General features: G+C 49.3%; 1 protein-coding gene across 9 annotated transcripts in view; it reads right to left on the reverse strand.

Annotated features, from left to right (window-relative positions):
• Window positions 1-18,762, reverse strand: part of GLMN (glomulin, FKBP associated protein) — a 1,004,137-nt gene that overhangs the window by 154,086 nt on the left and 831,289 nt on the right. For all 9 annotated transcript variants that reach the window (XM_069641799.1, XM_069641796.1, XM_069641800.1 and 6 more), the window contains one exon: window positions 3,611-3,734. In XM_069641799.1, the coding sequence (XP_069497900.1) occupies window positions 3,611-3,734 (124 nt within the window). The remainder of the gene's footprint in view (window positions 1-3,610; window positions 3,735-18,762) is intronic.

An 18,762-nucleotide genomic window follows, 5' to 3' on the forward strand; every position in this document is an offset into this window, starting at 1 on the left:
CAACCTTTTTCCTTCCCTTAACCTTTCCTTTCCACAACCTCAGAATTTTACCAAGTACAAAAGTGATATATAAAAGGTTCCATGTGTTAATATCCCCGCAAAAATATTGCGATACAAAAATATTGCCATATTTTTGCAGCGATATTGACCCATGGACACTGCGGGGCACACCCCCACAACCCCTGCATTATTTTAACATGTGCGGGTGACACCACCGCAACCCCCGCAATATCCTCCCCAAAAATATCACCTATGGCGAGACACACGGCCATATTTACGGCAATATTTTTGGTGGGGATATTTTGTAGGGATACCTAATTGAAGTCACCTCAGGGTGTAGGAAGTGTGTATGAAGCATCTCTAAATAGTATCTTCTTGCTTATCTTGATTCTGAGCACGTGTTATGAAGTATATTTTTATTTTTACACACTACCCTTTTTAAAGAATGCTCATTTAAAACTGACCATTAAATAAATAATTATTTTACTAGCAAACCTTGAGTGTAAGTGTTATTTAGCTACTTGTATGTGTGGATTTCCTTGCTAAAGCTCTACAGCTCACATTTATGATAGGTTATGATATGATAGGTTATTTATAACATGCTTAATACCCAGAGGTTTCTAAGCGCGGATCCGGGGATCAAACCTGTGGTGCTCTGTCGTCTTGCTTCCAAGGCGAGCACTTTGCCCCTGAACTATCCTCCCCTCTTCAGCTAAGTCTGGCTTCTCAGTCACTCTACCAGCTTGCGTAGTACAGACCTATACCAATAGGTGGGTTACCTAATACCAAGAGGACAAGACTGGTGTAGTCTCCCACAGGGTTACTGCATACAATCTTGCCTAACAGGGAACAGTCTGTTTTTTCATTGTGCAGCGTGGGCTTGGGCAAAGTTGCAGCAGTGGCGGCAAGGAGGAGGGCCCTCCAGGGCCAGACAAGGATGGACTTGGCCCTTAGATTAGGCCCTTTTAGGGGTCTGGGGATCGCCTGCCGGCTCTCATCACGAGTTGGGCGCTAACCCCGGCGGTATTACCGCCGGGCCTATTAGCCCTACTGCCAAACCCCCCCGGCGCTATTAGTGCGGGATCACGGGTTTGGCGGAACGGTAAGTCCCCATTCCCCATTGGGCCCATTTGGGAATTTCCCATTCCCCATTGGGCACAATGGGGAATGTTCGGCGCTATTACCGCTGACGGTAATAGCGCCGAAAATCGGCAAAATCGGAGCAGATTTGCCCCCAGCTCAGAGCTGGAGGGAAATCCGCCAAGCCCGTGATTTGGCAGACCCTTAAATGCAGCGGTAATAGCGTTACCGCCGAATTTAAGGGTTACCGCCAAACTCGTGATGAGGCTCAAAGAGTGGACATTGCGTAGAGGGAAAATCTTAAATTTGAATGAAGAGAAAGGAATAAACCTGTCCCGTGGAAGGAAAGGTATAATCCAAACTAGAATAAGACAAGAAGAGAACAAGGAAAGAAAGAGTAATCGAGTGAAAGAGATGGATGAGTCCTTGAACCCAATGTCAGAACTGTGTGATTTGATCAAAGTAGTTAGCAAGAACTACCTAACGATAACACTTCACAGGAAAAGGAAGTCATTCTCGTTTGCTTATATTGTTCTAGTAGTGGTAGGGTTAGGAAGGTTAGTTTGGACAGTGGACTGACCTTGATTTGGACTCTCACCGACGACTGACAAGCACCTTAGTTAGCTTTGTTAGGTAGGGAACACCCTTAGTAAAGGGACAAATATGAGTTTTCACCTTTAATTTAATAAATATCAGAAGTGAGATGGAAAATCAGAGTCCGTGGTCTTCTTCTGACCCACGCAAAAGACAGAGCTTGGTCCTGGGAAGCACCTGACTTCACTACCCAATTGGAGTAGAACCTTTTAGGTAGGAAGACAGGGCTATAATAAGCCAGCATAGTCAGTATGCAATGAGAGGTGTTCCTGTGAGGTCAGAAGAGTTGGAGGAAGACTAGAGAGGACGGTGTAGCAGTGGGAGCAGGACTTGGAGGCGAGTTTTGGAGTGTTTGGAGATAGCGAAGGTAATGGTGTTGGGACTAAGGGAGTGGTACTCATTGGGCATGAGTGTGCGAGGGATTGAAGGTAGTTTTGGAAGGAGAGCCGGAGGTGGGTTGAGAGTAGGGGAGAGAGAAAGAGAAGACAGGCACAGTGAGAGGAAAGTGAGGAAAAGGTTTGGAGGCGGTCATCTGGAGGAAGAACGGGCTAAGGCAATCAGAGTTAGCTAGATAAGGATATCACATTCAGGCCCCCTCTAGGACAGGTACAGCTTGGACAATAGAGGTACTCTGGCTACAGGGGACCTGTATGGTATCAAGACATTTTGAAGTAGTGAGCCTGCGCTAGGGAGGCGACAGCACCTTTCAAGGATGAGGGAAAAAGGTACAAGAAACACCCTTACTTAGAGCCCCAATTGTCCTTTAGTTTAATGGTTTTATAATAAAAACTGAAAATGCATTTGACTCGTCTTGTGACTCATTGAAAGCCTTGTGACCAACAGATGTGGAGCTCCTAGCAGCAGACCGGTTGCAGAGGAGCATACCAAGCCAAAGACTTCAGGCCGTTGATTTCATGTGGCACCAGGAGACATGCATGTGAAAATGCTCCACTCCACTAAGGAAATGCTTGTCCAGTGCTGGAAAATAACAGCACTGTACAATCAAATCCCGAATGTACCAAGGCATGATAGTATGTATGTCGGGAGAGGACCAAAAGAGAGAACACAGAGGGGCCTTTGGCTGAAACAAAGACAGAGGTACCATTATAAGTGGGAGACTACAAATGAAATCGTCAAAGTAAGAAGTTGACACCCGAAAGACACCTTGCTAAATGGGAAGATGTTGCAAGTCTGGTAGATGGGGGAAGAACCAGTGAGGGAAACTGACCACATTTAACATTTTGAGGAATAGGCTGTGTGAGAAAGAATCCAGATGAAGAAGCCACGCATTGTGGGAACTGAAGACCATATTCTCAATTTTTCAGAAAAAGACTATACAATTTTTCCTGCTGGACGCCAATGTCTGGATCCCCCGAATTCACAGAGGAAAAAAGTGGAAAAACAAAGTACATACTGGGAAATGAAGTCCAAGTTGCCAGATCAACTACAGATACAAATCAAACTATTCAGTACTAGGTTTCCAAACAGACTGCAGCAAATGACAAAGAACAGTGGCCAGTAACCAGGCCAGCTTTGCAAGACAGAAACCATCAGACAACTTGTAGAAATAGAGTCTTTAAAATGTTCTTTCCTACCCCAACGTCATCATTCTAAGTGTATGCTAAACCTTGGTCATTAATGCTTGATGTAGCCATTGTCACAGAAACACTGGAGCTATGACATGTGGGGAATACAAACTCATTTGACATTAAAACCATCTAGAGCAAAGAAATGCCATTCAAAATGTCAAAGATTTAAAAAAAACCTAATTTCGAAGAGTCTAATCTGCTGCTGGACATTTCATTTATATTTGTAAGAAATACATAGCTAATACAGTGAGAAAGAAGTTAATTGACCGCACACCCTGAGCACACGCATTCCAAGCAAATGAAAAGCAGAAGTCCCTTGTTTAGAGACAATCAATGTAAACTCCTACCATGCAGGTTCTCTTTTGCATTCTTTAATTCTGCTTCATAGTGGGCTTTTGACATGTTAAGTGCGGTATGCAGAGGTTTTAAGAAATTGTTTTCAATCCTGTTGAGCTCAGTCCATATTTCAGTCTGTTTAAAAAAAAAAAAAACAACATCAACAGTTTAAAATGTAAATTCTTCTAAATACTTTCATAGAAATACTGCCAAACTCTTACAATTACCAACACGCAGGCAGGCAGATTAACTGACCGATTACAAGGGGTTGCATGGACATAGGACTCCCTGGGGATTTTGCATGTGGTAAATTCACCACTTTTTTGTGTTGAAGTGAAGGATTTACCTCTAGTGTTGCTGGAGGTAAATCCTCCAACACAAAGTCTAACTCAAAATTCGGCAGTGGAGGAAAACTATCTTTAAACACTTTACTAGATCTTTTGGAGTGTCAATGAACGCATTCATCTAATAATAGTTCTGTATAATCAGGATTGCGCAGAGAAACAGTGAAAGCTACACCAAGGGTTTTGTATCATTTTTAGAATTTCAGACTGATGCGTGTGCACAGTTATTCAGTGGCTATGCCCATAGCCACAATATCAATCACTGTTGCCAAGATTACATGTGTACTAAAACACAAGTCTACTTTCTTGCCGTTCTCTTGAGTGGTGTAGGATTCTCATAACTCGTGGTCAATGTTTAATATATCTCTAAGGCTCATGACATTTCTAGACTCAAACAATCGAGTTCATGTAGTGTAAGAATATTTTTTGGTTCCTTCAATCCTAAACCGATACGTTTTTCGACCTCTTGGGTTTTTTTCAAGGCTGCTTGCTTTGGCAGCTTGCTTTGAAAGTACAATTAAATAAATGGCATTCTTAACTCTAATTGAATCATTAGTAAATCACAGAATGCAGTCAATTATTCATATTCCCATTGTCAATTGTACAACAAAGGAATTATTTCGAAAAATAAAAGTGAAAGCCGATAACAGGAAAAAACAGTAGTGAGCAAAGAAAAAGAACAAATGTTTTAGTGATACTACTTAATGTGTTCAAGTATCCTAAATCGGTGATTACTCAGCATGTCAACCAGGACTGGGGATACATGAAGTGTCATGAAATACTATGAAGACCTACATGCAAGCAAGGGCACATATTTGGAAATAGAGGCAGCTGAATTCAGTTTGGTACAGCTGCCTAAATTATCCTGGGAAATCAGAAATGGACTAGACGCAGCGACAGAGGAATCGCAAATCTTGTGCGCCATAACATATATCCAACAAAACAAATCACCTGAGAGTGATGGTTTCACGGTCGGATTTTATCATAGGTTCGCAGAGGTTCTAGTACCACAACTGAAGAGAGTTTATGATTGCGCGTTTCAGATAGGAATTCTCCTGGAAACTAAGCGGGAAGAAGCAGTGATCACTGTTCTCCTGAAGAAAAATAAAGATACAAATTATTGCGATTCATATCAGCCTCATTGTTAAATGTGAATGCCAAAATTCGGGAGAAGGGTTTGGCAATGAGATTGTCTAAAATAGCACTTACATTTTTCGATGCAGTCAAAGCATTCGATTTCTTAGAATGGCCATGGCTCTTTAAGTTTCTGGAGGCCTTTGGGCTGGGGAAAGGAATGTTGAGATGGCTAAGGCTACTTTACAATAGCTCAATGGCACGGGTGAAAACAGGAAGCTGGGTATGTCAAGATGGATACTGGAAAGGGGCCCAAGGCAAGGTTGCCCTGTGTGACCCATATTATTCTCCATGGCACTGGAATCCTTGGCCAGATACTTTAGCACATATATCCAAAAGGCGGGCATTCTTGCAGGGGGTAAGGTATATAATTGCTCTATTTGGCGATGATAGTTTAGTGTAACCCATTGGTGAATATCCCGATCATACTGAAGGTACTGGCAACTTCAGGAAATTATCAGAATTTCAGATTAACAGAGAAAAATAAATCCTGTTCTCTCTGGCAGGGTTACAAAACCGACATAGGAATGCCCTTCCAGACTGGGGGGTGAAATGGCAGCTGGAATCTTAGGTATTTAAGTTTATTTCTTTGCACAAAAGCATAGTAATTACAGCACATTTCCAGTGTGCTACCTTGCCGCCTCGCCTCAAAATCTTGTCGCCTGCTGCATAAATTCCTGGAAATTTTTGGTCATTTTGCCTGCCTATCTACTAACCATGAGGTGCATTCAAGATGGCCAACTTGCTGTTTTGTTTGTTTAAGGCAGTGTGCCGAGGCTGCCGTCTTTTGTCCTGCTCTGGCATTGGCTGCTGTCTGCCTTATTCTGGCCAATTGGGTACTGGCAGGCTCTAGCCGGCCCCCCTCACCAAGGGCACACTCCTAAGGCCCATGTCTGCTACCAGAACACTGCTATGTGTCCTCTCTGCTCCCGAGCACCTAAACTGCAATAATAACATCTGACCCAAATTGGAAAGTCACATTTTGCTGTTTTTGCTTTTGGTTTGAAAGTCAAATTTTGCTGTTTTTGCTTTTGGTTTGAAAATCTAATTTTGCAGTTTTTGCTTTTGGTTTGAAAGTCAAATTTTTCTGTTTTTGCTTTGGGTTTAAAAGTCAAATTTTGCTGTCCATTGCTAATTTCTATGTTATTTTCTTATAAACTGTTGCTTCTCTGTAACTTGCTGGCCCAGTGACTTCATTGCTCTCTTCTGTTCCACACCTACTTGCCTTACCCCCGCCTCTCCCTCCTTTCCTTGCTACCACTCCCATGGCGCTCTCTGTTTCTCCTATCTTTTCCAACTGCTTCGCCATTGACTATCCTTCCCTTCTCACCAAGTCTGGTAGGAAGAAGTTCAAAAAGGATATCTTGGCCTCCAACCCTGGTCTTCCTATAGCAGACCCCTACTCCAACGCTTCCTCCAGACAGACCCTCACCGACATCCTCTTTGTCGTTCCTTCGCCAGATCTATGGACTCCTCATATGATCTCTGTGCTCCGTCCTGTCTCCTCCTCTCCCATTAATGGTGGCACTCGGTGGGAAGTTTTCATGGCTTCCTTTGACTCCTCTAAAGTCACCATTAATGTCTACCTTAATGGCACTGTCATGGTCCAAAGCCCTCAGGCCAATCTCCTCCTCTTTGATAGGCACTTCCCTCGCCTCATCAATTTCCCTTCATCTCCTGCTGTCCCCTCCTCTTCCCCCCTTGGCTACCTTGCTCTCTCTCTCTCCTCGTCTGCCCCACCCAGGGCTCCTTCTCCTCCGGAGGGTGTACCTCTGATCTGTACCCCTCCCCGGAAGGTCTTTAAGGCTGGCAACCTTCTTCATCTTGCCACTCTTAATTCTCGCTCTGCTGTCAAACACTCCTCAGACATCTGCCACCTCCTGGAAGAACTTGACCTCAATGTCCTTGGTCTTACGGAGACATGGTTCATGGCCAGCTCTGTCATGAGCTTTGACACTCTCCTCCCTGATGGCTACAAGATCCTCTCCGCACCCAGATCCTCCCAGTCCGGTGGGGGTGCAGCCCTAATTTTTCCTGAGTGGATTCCTTCCTCTTTCATTCCCACTCAGACCTACTCCTCCTTTGAATGCCTTGTCTGCAGGCTCTCTCTCTCTCCTAGCTATTCTCTTACCGTGGCTACTATCTACCGGCCTCCTGGTCACATCACCTCATTCCTCTGTGAGTGGGCGGACCTCTCCTCCTCCCTGCTGGTCTTTTCAACTCAACTCCTCCTCCTCGGGGACCTCAATATCCATCTAGACTCCTTGTTCCTCCTCTGTACTCTTCCGTGACCTCTGCGAATCCCTCTCCCTTTCTATCCTCCCCTCTGACCCGACTCACTCTGCAGGGCACACACTTGATGTCTTGATCTCCTCCGACCTCTCCTTCCCCATCCCCCTGACCACTCCTCTCTCCTGGAGCGATCACTCCCTCCTCTTCTCTCATCTCTCCCTCTCTTCCCCCAGGCCAAGTCTACCCCAACACCGCCACCTACCTTCTCGGACACAAGCGTGTGTCTGTTGAGGCTTTCACCACCACCTTTAACCTTCTCTCCACCCCTCCACCTCTGGCTGACTCATATCCTGACACAGCCCTGACTATACTCTAGTCTTCTATTTCAGATACTCTTAATGCTCTTGCCCCTGTCATCAGGATCTGTTTGAAGTCCAAAGCCAAGTGCAACTCCTGGCATGACTCAGACCTAGCTACACTTAAACATAAGTGTAGGGCGGCTGAGAGGAAATGGAGGGCTTCTTATTCATCCTCTGACAAACTGGCCTGTCGCCTGCTCCAAAGGAAATACCGACTCTCTGTCCTCACCAAGAAGAGAGCCCACATTCAAGCCTGTGTCTCTACGGCATCTAACAACTCGGCCGAGCTCGTTAAAATCTGCAAGATCAGCCAATCCTGCTGCAGTCTCTACCCCTCCTGTTGCCTCCCAGGCTCTCTGCAATGCCCTTGCCTTTCACTTTATCTCAAAAACCAAGGACATCCTGTACACCCTCTCCTCCCCTCCCCTTTCTCTCCCATCCTCTCCTTCTGCGCATGCAGACCTTCCTTCAGCCACCCCCCCACACTCTTTCTCCTCCTTTCCTCATCTGACGAGGTCACTAGACAAGTCCGATCTATGAAAGCCTCGTCAAAACAGGTTCATCCCTGTTCCGCTAAAACCATCAAGGACTACATGGATACTCTCGCTCCAGCCCTTGCCGATTTCTGCAACCTCTCCTTTGCCTAAAGAGCCTTCCCCTCCCCTTTGAAGCACTCCCTTGTGCACCCTCTTCTCAAGAAACCCACAGCTGATCCTTCTTGTCCGGCTAACTATCTCCCAATTTCCATGACTCCTTTTCTAGCCAAACTCCTCAAAGAGCTGGCCATCTCTCAGACTAACCTTCAATCTGATTCTGTTGGCTGTCTCCACGACCATCAGTCTGGCTTTAGAGCTGCCAGAAGCATGGAAACTGCTTTCCTCAACATCCGTGAAGATCTGCTCTCCAACCTTGACTCCAACATTCCCTCTGTCCTCATCCTACTCGATATCTCTTCTGCCTTTGACAAGGTCAACCATACCATCCTGCTCAACCAACTCCGTGACAACCTGGGTATCACCGATCAGGCTCTTGCTTGGCTGACAGCTTTTCTCAATGATCAACCCTCCCAGGTCTAAATTGGGTCCTTCCTTTCATCTATCTCCCTTTCTACCTGTGGTGTTCCCCAGGGTCCTAACCTCTCACCCTGGCATTTGAACCAATACCTGGCAACTCTCGCCCAATGCATTGCCATTTTCTGCTCCAATTTCCAGTGCTATGCCGACACTCAACTCATTTTCAGGCTTCCATCGGCCACCTCCTCTCATTCTCTCATCTCTGATTGCCTAACTGCCATTCAAGATTGGTGTGCAGCCAGCGATCTTTGCCTGAATGCAAGCAGGACGGAGATCCTCCTCATCGGCACACCTTCACTCTGCTTTCCCCTCACTCTCTGGCCGGCCTCCTTTGGACCCCATCCAACGCCCACCTGTGAAGCCAAGAACCTCGGGTTCATCTTTGACTCCACACTTTCCTTCTCTGCCCACATCTCTGATGTCTCTAAAAAGTCCAACTTCCTACTGCACCTCCTCAGCGATAATCTGCCTTTCCTCTCCTTCCCCCAGAAGCTTTCTGTCTCCCAAGCCCTGGTTCTCTCTAGGTTGGACAATTGTTACAGCCTCTTTCCAAATCTACCTGTCTCTACTCTCCGCCCTTTGCAACTAATCCAGAACAGGACTGCAAGACTTGTACTTGGCCTCAAGCCCTGGGATTGCATCTCTCCAGCTCTGAAATCTCTCCATTGGTTCCCAGTGGATGCAAGGATTACATTCAAAACCCTCTGCATTGTCCACAAGGCTTTCTGGGGCCTGGGTCCAAAATATCTCCAGCTATCCCTCCGCAAATACCTCCCCTCTTGAGCTCTTTGCTTCTATACCTCTAACTCCCTCAGGGTCAGTCGTTTTTCTAAGAAATGAGCAGGGGGTAGATCTCAGTCTTCGGCTGGTGCCTCCTTCTGGAACAGCCTCCCTGCCACTCTGAAACTTGAGGAGAACCATCTCCGGTTCCGGAAGCACCTCAAGACCTTCCTCTTTGCTTCTGCCTTTGCCCCTCCTCTACCCTGCTGATCTGTTCTCTCTCAGCACCGTGCACCTGGCCTACCGTCTGTCTTCCGGGCCCAGGTACCTGCTCACCCTGCCACCCACCCGCACTGCCTCCGGGCCACCCCTTGCACTGGGGTCTGTATCTGTACCCATGTTAGGGAGAATTCTCTTTTAAGGCTAATTTCCTAAACCTAGTGAGTCCCCCAGCAGCTTTGCTGGATTTTTGAGGTTTGTTTTTTTCTCCTGCTAAGAGTGAGACTCTTTTCCTCCCACTCTTAGGCATGATTTGAGGTATGTCTTTGACTTTTTGTGTGCTTATGGGCTATGGGGACTTTTACTCCATAGGGTATCATCTGTTTTTCATGTGGGTTACACAGCACCCTCAGTGCAGTAACATAGGGGTGTCATAGTGACCCCCAAACATAGACTCCATACCCTGGGACTGACTACTGTCTCCCAGGGCATGTAAAGTCACCATTGACTTTACTAGTCCTAAATTGTGAACAGAATCAGTACAAACCATCATATTGTGGAAGTACTGGAAGGGGTTAATTATATTGCCCCGGGTCTGTTTTCAAGGGGGCACTGTACAGTCCCCCCTTGTCGAGTTTCTGGCTGGTGGCAGTGGTTACCAAGCAAAATATTCCACCGGAATATTTCCTATGGGATTTTCCCATTGATTTTAAACGCACCACTTTTTGGTGCAATGTTAAAGATACCGCCGATTTATTTATTTAATATTAAATCAACGGTTGGGTCTTTTTACCAGAACTCTTTTCAAAAATGGCGTTCATGTCCGTCTCTGTAACTCTGACCAAGGTCGAGCCCTTTGTTCCACTTTTTGGCGGGCTTCTCCACAGAAGCCCTCCAAATGGTGCCACTCTGTCTGGGTTCCACAGGATGTGTGGGAAGGGGAATTGGCACCCTGGACTGTGTTGCCTTAGCAACTCAAGTCGCACTCTATTCTGATTGGCCCAGTGGTGAGCCGCCCAGCTCACCACTTAGCATGTTTGAGTGACAGCTAGGCTGTTGAACGGGGGTTTTTCTGCATAAAAGCAGGGCTTTTGGGACTGGAACTTGAGAAGTCTCCACAGGACCTAAGAAATCCGAAGAGGGAAGAAGCTGAGCCATCTGCAACGACAACACCACCGGTGGAGCCCTGCTGCAACAACCTCACCACTTTCCTGACGACAAGAGGAGATCTTCTGCTGGAAGAGTCTTCTCTCTCTGAGCTGGTGGGATCAACCAGTTTGCCACTTCGCCTTTCAAAGACGTCTCTTGTTCGACTCGCCCGTGCCAAGCACCCCGGTGACCGGATAGCCTAGCTTCACCACTTTGACTGCGAATAAAAGGAACGCACCTTTTACCAACGAACTCCGCGGCTGGTCTCTTCCCTGGGCAGTGCAACGACTACAAGTTTCCTCCTCAACGAGATCTTCTCTTCCCCTGGTCGAAACCACGACTTGCATCCACTGCCAGGAACAACTGCCTCCGCTGGACCTTCCTCTCTCTTTAAGGTACTGTGTTCCACCTGGCCTCCCTTTCTTCGGATTGCTAAAGGTGACCCTTAAATCCTTGGCCTTCCAACTGGGTTTGGCCCCAGACCTTCTAACTTTACTTCTCGAATCACCCCAACCTCTTTTGAACACTCTGCAAAGACTTTTAGTGCATTTTAAACCGTGTGATCCTGGGCACATTTCGCTTTGCTCCATTTAAAGTGGGCCTAGCCTATGAACTTTGGCTCTACAGTGTATACTGCCTTCACTGACTTGCTTTGAACTTAGAAAAGTGTTGGGAACTGTTTTATTTCTATGACCTGCCTTTTTCTCTCCCTTTTACCTAATTATTGGAGTGCCATCTAGGTTACGCGCTCACCTCTGTTTTGACAAAAAGTGGTGTTTTAACTTAGACTTGTCTAGTAATTGCTAAGGGAGGTGTAAATACTTTCCTAATTGTGTTTTGAACTTGCTTTGACTTATAGTGCTAGTGTATTTCCTAAAGTGTGTGTTAAATAAATAATTTTATACTTTTGATACAAAGCTCTGGTCAGTGTTTGCTTGTTCCACTGTATTTTTGGCCCTCTTGTGTTTACTCTACATACTGCCCTGCTCTTCTTGAGAGAAGTCTGACTGCTCAGCCACAGCTACCAGGTAAATCTGGGTGGTGCAGACTGCTACCAATTGGGTTTACTGCTTACTCCTGTGGTCTTAATCTTTTTGCAGTGCTCCCCAAGGGAACTGCACAGGATTCTGCCTAACACTGGTGTACAGCGGTGGGATTTGTATTGAGTATACATTTTAGAGTGCTTCTAAATACTTTGGTGCAACTAACCACAAAGCTTAGCACTAAAAAGCTTATTTTCTAACATGGAAATTTACAGCCAGGAGTCCATTTCTGCAAAAAATGCTGATTGTTTAAGAGTTCTTTGTAGACACAAGGATCTTCCTGTAAAAGGCAAGAAAATGGAACTGATCGAAAGATTGTTAGAGAACCAAAGTCTGGGTAGTGGTTCAGAGGAGCCTACCTCCCCAGCAAATGTAAACCACAGTCATGAGGATGATATGAATCAAAGTAATGATAGCATTGTTGTGGAGTTAGAAGAGGAAGAGGAAACTAATGTAACTGTTCCCCCTGGCCCTCTGCCTGCTCTAGCACCTCAGCCTGTGTCTACTGGACCTTTGTCAGGACCCACATTAAGTCCTGCATTCATTGAACTGGAAAAAATGGGACTTCAATTAGAATTCAAAAGAATTAGTGCCCAATCTGAAGAAAAGCACCAAGAACTAAGGCTCAGAGAAAATGGAGCTCAAGCATGAGCTAGAGATGAAGAAATTGCCTGTGGAAAATTCTTCTCTCCCCGGATCCTCTAGGAGTTCCAGTCCCAAAAGACCCTGGATGCCTAAAGAGATTGTGGGTATGTATGAACCTAAGTTGGATGTGTTAGATTGGTTGGCTATGTTTGAGTATAATCATGGGCTCCAGGACATCACAGGGAATCAGTTGATTCCTTGGTTGTTCTCTAGGCTCCCCCCTGTTGCATCTGATGTGGTAATGGAGTTGGGGGAGGTGGATAGGATGGACTATGAATGTGTGAAGCTAGCTTTAATAGCTAGATTTGGGAAGACCCCTTCCCATTACCTTAAGAGGTTTAGGACCCTCAAAAAGCATGATGGTACCCCCTGGGCTACCTGGGTGAATGAAAGTTCGAAGAACTTAGAGGGATGGATTAAGGGTTACAGAGTGAACACTTATGAGGGAATGAGAAATCTTGTGATGTTGGAGTCAATTTATGATGCCTGCTTTCCTGAGCTCAGACAGCACTTAGCTGATTCAAAGGAAATAGATCCTAGAAGGCTAGCTAAGGCTGCTCACTTGTGGGTGGCCAACAGGGCTACTCACAAGGATTCAAGTGACTCAGGGTCACTCAGAAAAAGGATGAGGGAAAGCAGCCACCAAAAGTGAATCCAGAGAATTCTAATACCTCCCAGACCAAACAGGGCCAAAAACAACAAAATAACCAGGGTAGGAGGCCACCACGGGGCGCACAGGCAATGGCTGCCTGAGTGTACAGCTCCCACCGAGGCCAGCCCGTATCAGAGGATTGAGCCCCCCCGAACCCTCCCAGGCAAACCCAACGTGGCGACTCAGCGTTGTGACCCCCCCGGGCACCCTAGGCTCAAAAGAGCGACCCCCGGGAACCTCGTGGAACCTGAGAACGGGCCCCGACACACACGAGAGGAGAAGGGAAACGAGGCCTAGGCGGCCGCGACTTCCAAGAAACAGAGGCGTTTCACCGAGGCCGCGAGGAGGCGCGGGACGGGCCGCCCCCGCTCCTCGGTCGGCCGCCTGCACCCGCGGGAGGAGCGGCCCCCAGCGGACCGAGAGCACAGACCAGGAGCGCGAGCTGAGCCCTCACCCCCTCCCCTACCCGGGCCAGAACACACTGCCCGAGGCCATCGGGAGGTAGGGGCTTGGGGGACTGGAGCAGTGGATCCCCCATTCATCGGGACGGGTTGTCGCTGGGCTCTGGACAGCCTGAAAAAGTCAAGGCGGGCCGGGAGGGTGGGAACCACCCGTATCATGGTAGGCCCAGCACCCCAGCGCATAATCAGAGGTGCCGCTCCCATCAGAAGAGCGAGTGGAGGGAGCGCGAACATGCCGACCTCGGTCGTTGATGGATCCGCAGGCACTAGGTGAGGACGGCGAGGCGGAGTAGCCAGGCCCTTTGAAGAAGGGGAGAGCCGGTGAGGCCAGCGACCTCGGCCATACTGGACCATTCACTCCCCCACGGGAGACACAGAGGAGGCCCCGACAACCCCCCTGACAACCCTGGGGGGTGTCTGGGTGCGAGGCCCCCACCCGGCATTGGTGGGGCGTGTGCCCGCCCGCAGACACCCCCTGGCCGGACGGATTCAGTTGCCTGCTCCGTCAAGAACCCCCGACTGCCACGGCGAAACTGGACAGGGTGTGAGTCCCCCGCCCAGCGACGGCGGGGCGTGTGCCCGCCCAACACCGATACCCCCCGCAGCAGCAGAGTCACACTAGGGGCAGGTGGGGAGAGACCCGGCCCCGGTCCCCCCACCCTCTTTCTCACTGGCCCTCCACCCCCGGGATCCCCAGGAGGAAAATCACTGGCTGCCTTGTGAGGGGCCACAGTGGTCTCGACGGTGGGGGACTAGGGGTGACCAGATGAACTGGAGGAAAACATTGCAGGAATTTTGCTTTCAGGAGGCCGTGAGTAGCATCAAAGGTACGACCCTCAGGAGCGAAATGGCCCAGCCGGAGGCCCCGGCACCCTCCACAGCGGCAATGGAAAAGGGTTTCGCCTCGATCCTGCAGGAGATCAGGGCCATGTGCTCTGACATCGCCCAGAAATTTGAAAAATTGACCAGAGGGTGGATAAGGTCGAGGACAGACTACTACAGGTGGAGACCAACCAATCCTCATCTGCGTCCCAAGAAATACAAATAGGCATGAGGCTAGCGGCCCTGGAGAAGAGGGACGAAGAGCGGGCCAGGCAGATGGACGACTTTGAAAATAGGGAACGGAAAAACAACCTCAGGATCTTTGGGGTCCCGGAATCGGAAGGAGAAATGGAGAGAGACATCACCCGCACGATGAGGGACATCACCATCCTCCTTTTTGCAGAAGAGATGACGACGGAACTCACATTTGATAGGGTTCACAGGGCGGGGGGGAAGAACGGGGGGGCCCCCAGTCGATCTTGGTCCGGTTCCACTATTACTCGGAAAAGACAAAAGTGCCGGAGGAGGCCAGAAAAGCCCGGGAGATCACTTACAATAACGCTCAGATCTCGATATACCAGGATCTTTCGGCCTACACATTGGCCAAACGCAGAATGTGCCGCCCCCTAACGCAACTGCTTAAGGAGAAAGGGGTGCGATACAGATGGGGCTACCCCTTCTCCCTGACCTTCGAATATATGGGTCAACGGTCAACTCTGATTACGGAAGACGACATAAGGGGAGCCATCCAGGACTACGTAGCGGACTTGAACCCCCGGAGAGGCCCATCGGACCCGGAGACGGGCAGACCAAGTGGCTCTGGCCCATCGGGAGACAAGAGGAGGAAAACGGGCGCAAGGAAATTCAGAAAAATGAATACACCATCGCCACTGAAAGACAGAGAGCGGAACGACTCTGAGGACTGAGGACTGGGGCAACCCGTCAGGCTCCAAAATGGTGTAATGGTGTCTCGGAAGTTCAACTACTCACAGCGTCCCCACGAACAGCAAGTATAAGGGGGCCAGGGAGGGGACGCTGCGATAAAGGGGTAGGGGGGCTCAAGGCGAAGAGCTTTACACAGATGGCCTGGTCGAGGTGGGCAGGCTGATGGTTCAGCCAAAGCCAGCGATGGCAGAACTAATTGGCTGGACGCCAGGGAGAGGGGAGGGGGGACACACGACAGTTGGGGTTGTTCAGTTCTGGACAGGGATTGGGGGGCAGTTGGGGAAAAGTTTCAGGCCCACCCAGGGGGGTGGGGAGGGAGGAATGGGGGATCACAAATTAAAACCAAGGAAGCACGCAGGAAAGGGTGGTGAGAGTATGTCGACAGGGAGAGAAGCGATCCTAGATAATCGCTGAGAGTCCGCCGGCCCTGGGAGTTGGTTCCCTCAACGTACTGGGCCTAAACACCCCCACAAAGAGGTCCCTGGTCTGTAGGGAATTTAGGAGGGCTAACCTTGACCTTCTCTTCTTACAAGAAACTCACTGGGCACGGGGGAAGGAGCCCAAGATGCGGGGGGGAAGGAATAGGGGAGGTTTTTTGCGCATCCCACAAGGGTAAAAAAAGAGGGGTAGCCATCCCCCTGGCGAGGATTGTTGATTTCGAAAAAGAGGACATACTGAAAGATCCTGAGGGCCGCAACTTGTTGGTACGAGGGTCCCTGGAGGGCGCCCCACTTACCTTAGCGGTAGTATACGGCCCAAACGAAGGTCAAGCCCAATTCTGGGAGGAGGTGGGGGAGAAACTCAAGCTTTTTGTCTGGGGTGGGTTGGTGGTGGGGGGAGATTTCAACATGGACCTGGACCCAACCCAGGACAGGAAACGCGTTGGCCCTCAGTTATCCAGGGCAACGGATGAGACCATGGCTTGGACCTTCCAAAGGGTTAACTCAGGACTAGGTCTGGTGGACACGGTCCCGACTCCGAGGACGGGAGCCCCCTCCTTCACATATTATTCAGCCATTCACTCATCTTTTTCCAGAATATATTACATCTTAGTGGACGAGACCCTGCACCCATTCGTCACTGGCCACAAGGTCGACCCTGTTCCCTGGTCAGACCACGACATGGTCCGAACCACCATTGCAAGGGGCTGGCTAAGCGACCGTAGGGGACGATGGAAATGCAACGACTCTTTGTTGAAGGATGAGTTCCACGCTCAGGAGGTGCTAGATGCCATTACAGAATTCTTCGAGTTTAACGACAATGGGGAGGTAGGTCTGCACACCCTATGGGACGCCTTCAAGGCAACCCTAAGGGCACTCCTTATCAAAATGGGTGCCCAAAATAAAAGAGTAAGGGATGCCCAGGAGAAATCCCTGAGAGAGAAAATGGCTCTACTCCAGCCGGGGGGGTCCCCCAGCAGTTCCCTTGGATCGAGATCAGCTCACCACTCTGGCCAACTATAGGCTCCAGTTAAAAGATCTCCTCCTGCACAAAACGGAACAGAGTCTCCAACTGGTTAAGCAAAAGTACTACAAAAAGGGGGATGGGGCGGATAGGATCCTGGCCTGGAAACTGAGGGAGGTACAGAGAAGCAGAATGGTGAAAGCAGTAAAGAACAAAGAGGGGTCAATAGGCCACAACACTCCCCACACAGGAGAGGCCTTCCGCCGATACTATGAAAAACTATACTCATCAGAATATAACGGGGGTGACGCGGAGATAGAAGGGTTCCTGAACTCAATACAAATACCGGACCTGACTGGGGTGATGGCAGAGGGGTTGGAGGGCCTGGTGACTGAGGATGAGGTGGAACACACAATCAGCGGGATGAAGGTGGGCACTTCCCCGGGCGAGGATGGCTTCACAGTCTACTTTTATAAAAGGTTTCGCTCGACCCTAGCCCCGCACTTAGTGAAGGTCTTCCACGCAGTACTAGAGGGGGGGGACCCTCCCGGACTCCATGATGGAGGCCATAATTGTCGTGTTGCCCAAGGAAGGAAAGGACCCCACGGAGGGCTCCTCCTACCGCCCAATATCCCTGTTGAACATTGATGTTAAGATCCTAGCCAAGGTAATCGGGAGGCGGATGGAGAAGATACTACCGAAACTGATCCACAGGGACCAGGTAGGATTTATAAGGGGAAGACAGGGCTCAGACAACATCCGTAAAACCAGAGACTTGTTCTACCACGCATAGGAGTCGGACCTCGATGCGAGTGTCCTCTCCATGGACTCGGAAAAGGCATTCGATAGGGTCGAGTGGAGATACATGGAACACCTCCTCCAGAAAATGGGTTTTGGCGTACATATCAGGGGATGGGTGGCTGCACTATATAGAGCTCCAAAGGCAAGGGTAAAAGTGAATGGCAGGTTGTCGGATCCCTTCCCCCTTTCACGGGGCACAAGACGGGGATGCCCGCTGTCCCCCCTGATATATGTCCTTACAATGGAGCCCCTGGCCATAGCAGTTAGATCACACCCGGATATCAAAGGGGTTAAGAGGGGCGAAGTGGAATTTAAGCTTTCCCTGTTCGCGGACGACATCTTGGCTTACCTGGTGGATACCAGCTCCTCCCTCCCCCTTCCTGTCTCTGGTGGGCGCATTCGGGCGCTTCTCTGGGCTGAAGATTAACACGTCTAAATCAGTTCTGCTCCCCATGAGAACACAGGACCCGGGCTTAGACTCCGTGGGCATACTTAACGGGATAGCAGTGGGAAATGTCTCTATCCGATACCTGGGCGTCCTCCTCACCAGGAATCTATCAAAACTCGCCCCGACCAACTATGACCCCGTCTTAGCAGGAATTACCGCGGACCTCAGGAGGTGGGGTTCAATGATTCTGTCCTGGTACGGCCGCATGACGGCAGTAAAGATGAATGTGCTGCCGCGTCTGCTGTATCGCTTCACCTCTCTCCCAACCAGCGTCCCTGACCAAACCTTTAGGACTCTACAGAATGCGGTGCGTGAGTTTATTTGGCAGGGCAGGACCCCGAGGACCGCAAAGGCGGTCCTGACCCTACCGAGAGAAGAGGGAGGGTTTGGCTTACCAGACTTCCAACTTTATTTCCGCGCCGCCCAACTGCGCGTCCTCCTGGAGCACATGAGGGAAGGGATGGGCACCTACTGGTCCTACTTGGAGGATATGGATGCCCACCCTCTTAAAGTTCGAGACCTCCTCTGGGCCCCGCGCAGGTTCATCCCAAACAGACTTAAAACCCACCCCACCCTGGGAGTTCTTTGGGCAATCTGGAAGGAGGGCCCCCAGACAGCGCACCTAACGTCGTGGCCATCTCCGATGTCCTCACTCTGGGGACACCCCCTCAAACTGGGTAGTAGGGGGTTCTGCAAGGCACAGGCCTGGTCC

The sequence above is a fragment of the Ambystoma mexicanum genome, chromosome 1q, assembly GCF_040938575.1.
Source record: "Ambystoma mexicanum isolate Mex_15411 chromosome 1q, UKY_AmexF1_1, whole genome shotgun sequence".
Taxonomy (NCBI): Eukaryota; Metazoa; Chordata; class Amphibia; order Caudata; family Ambystomatidae; genus Ambystoma; species Ambystoma mexicanum.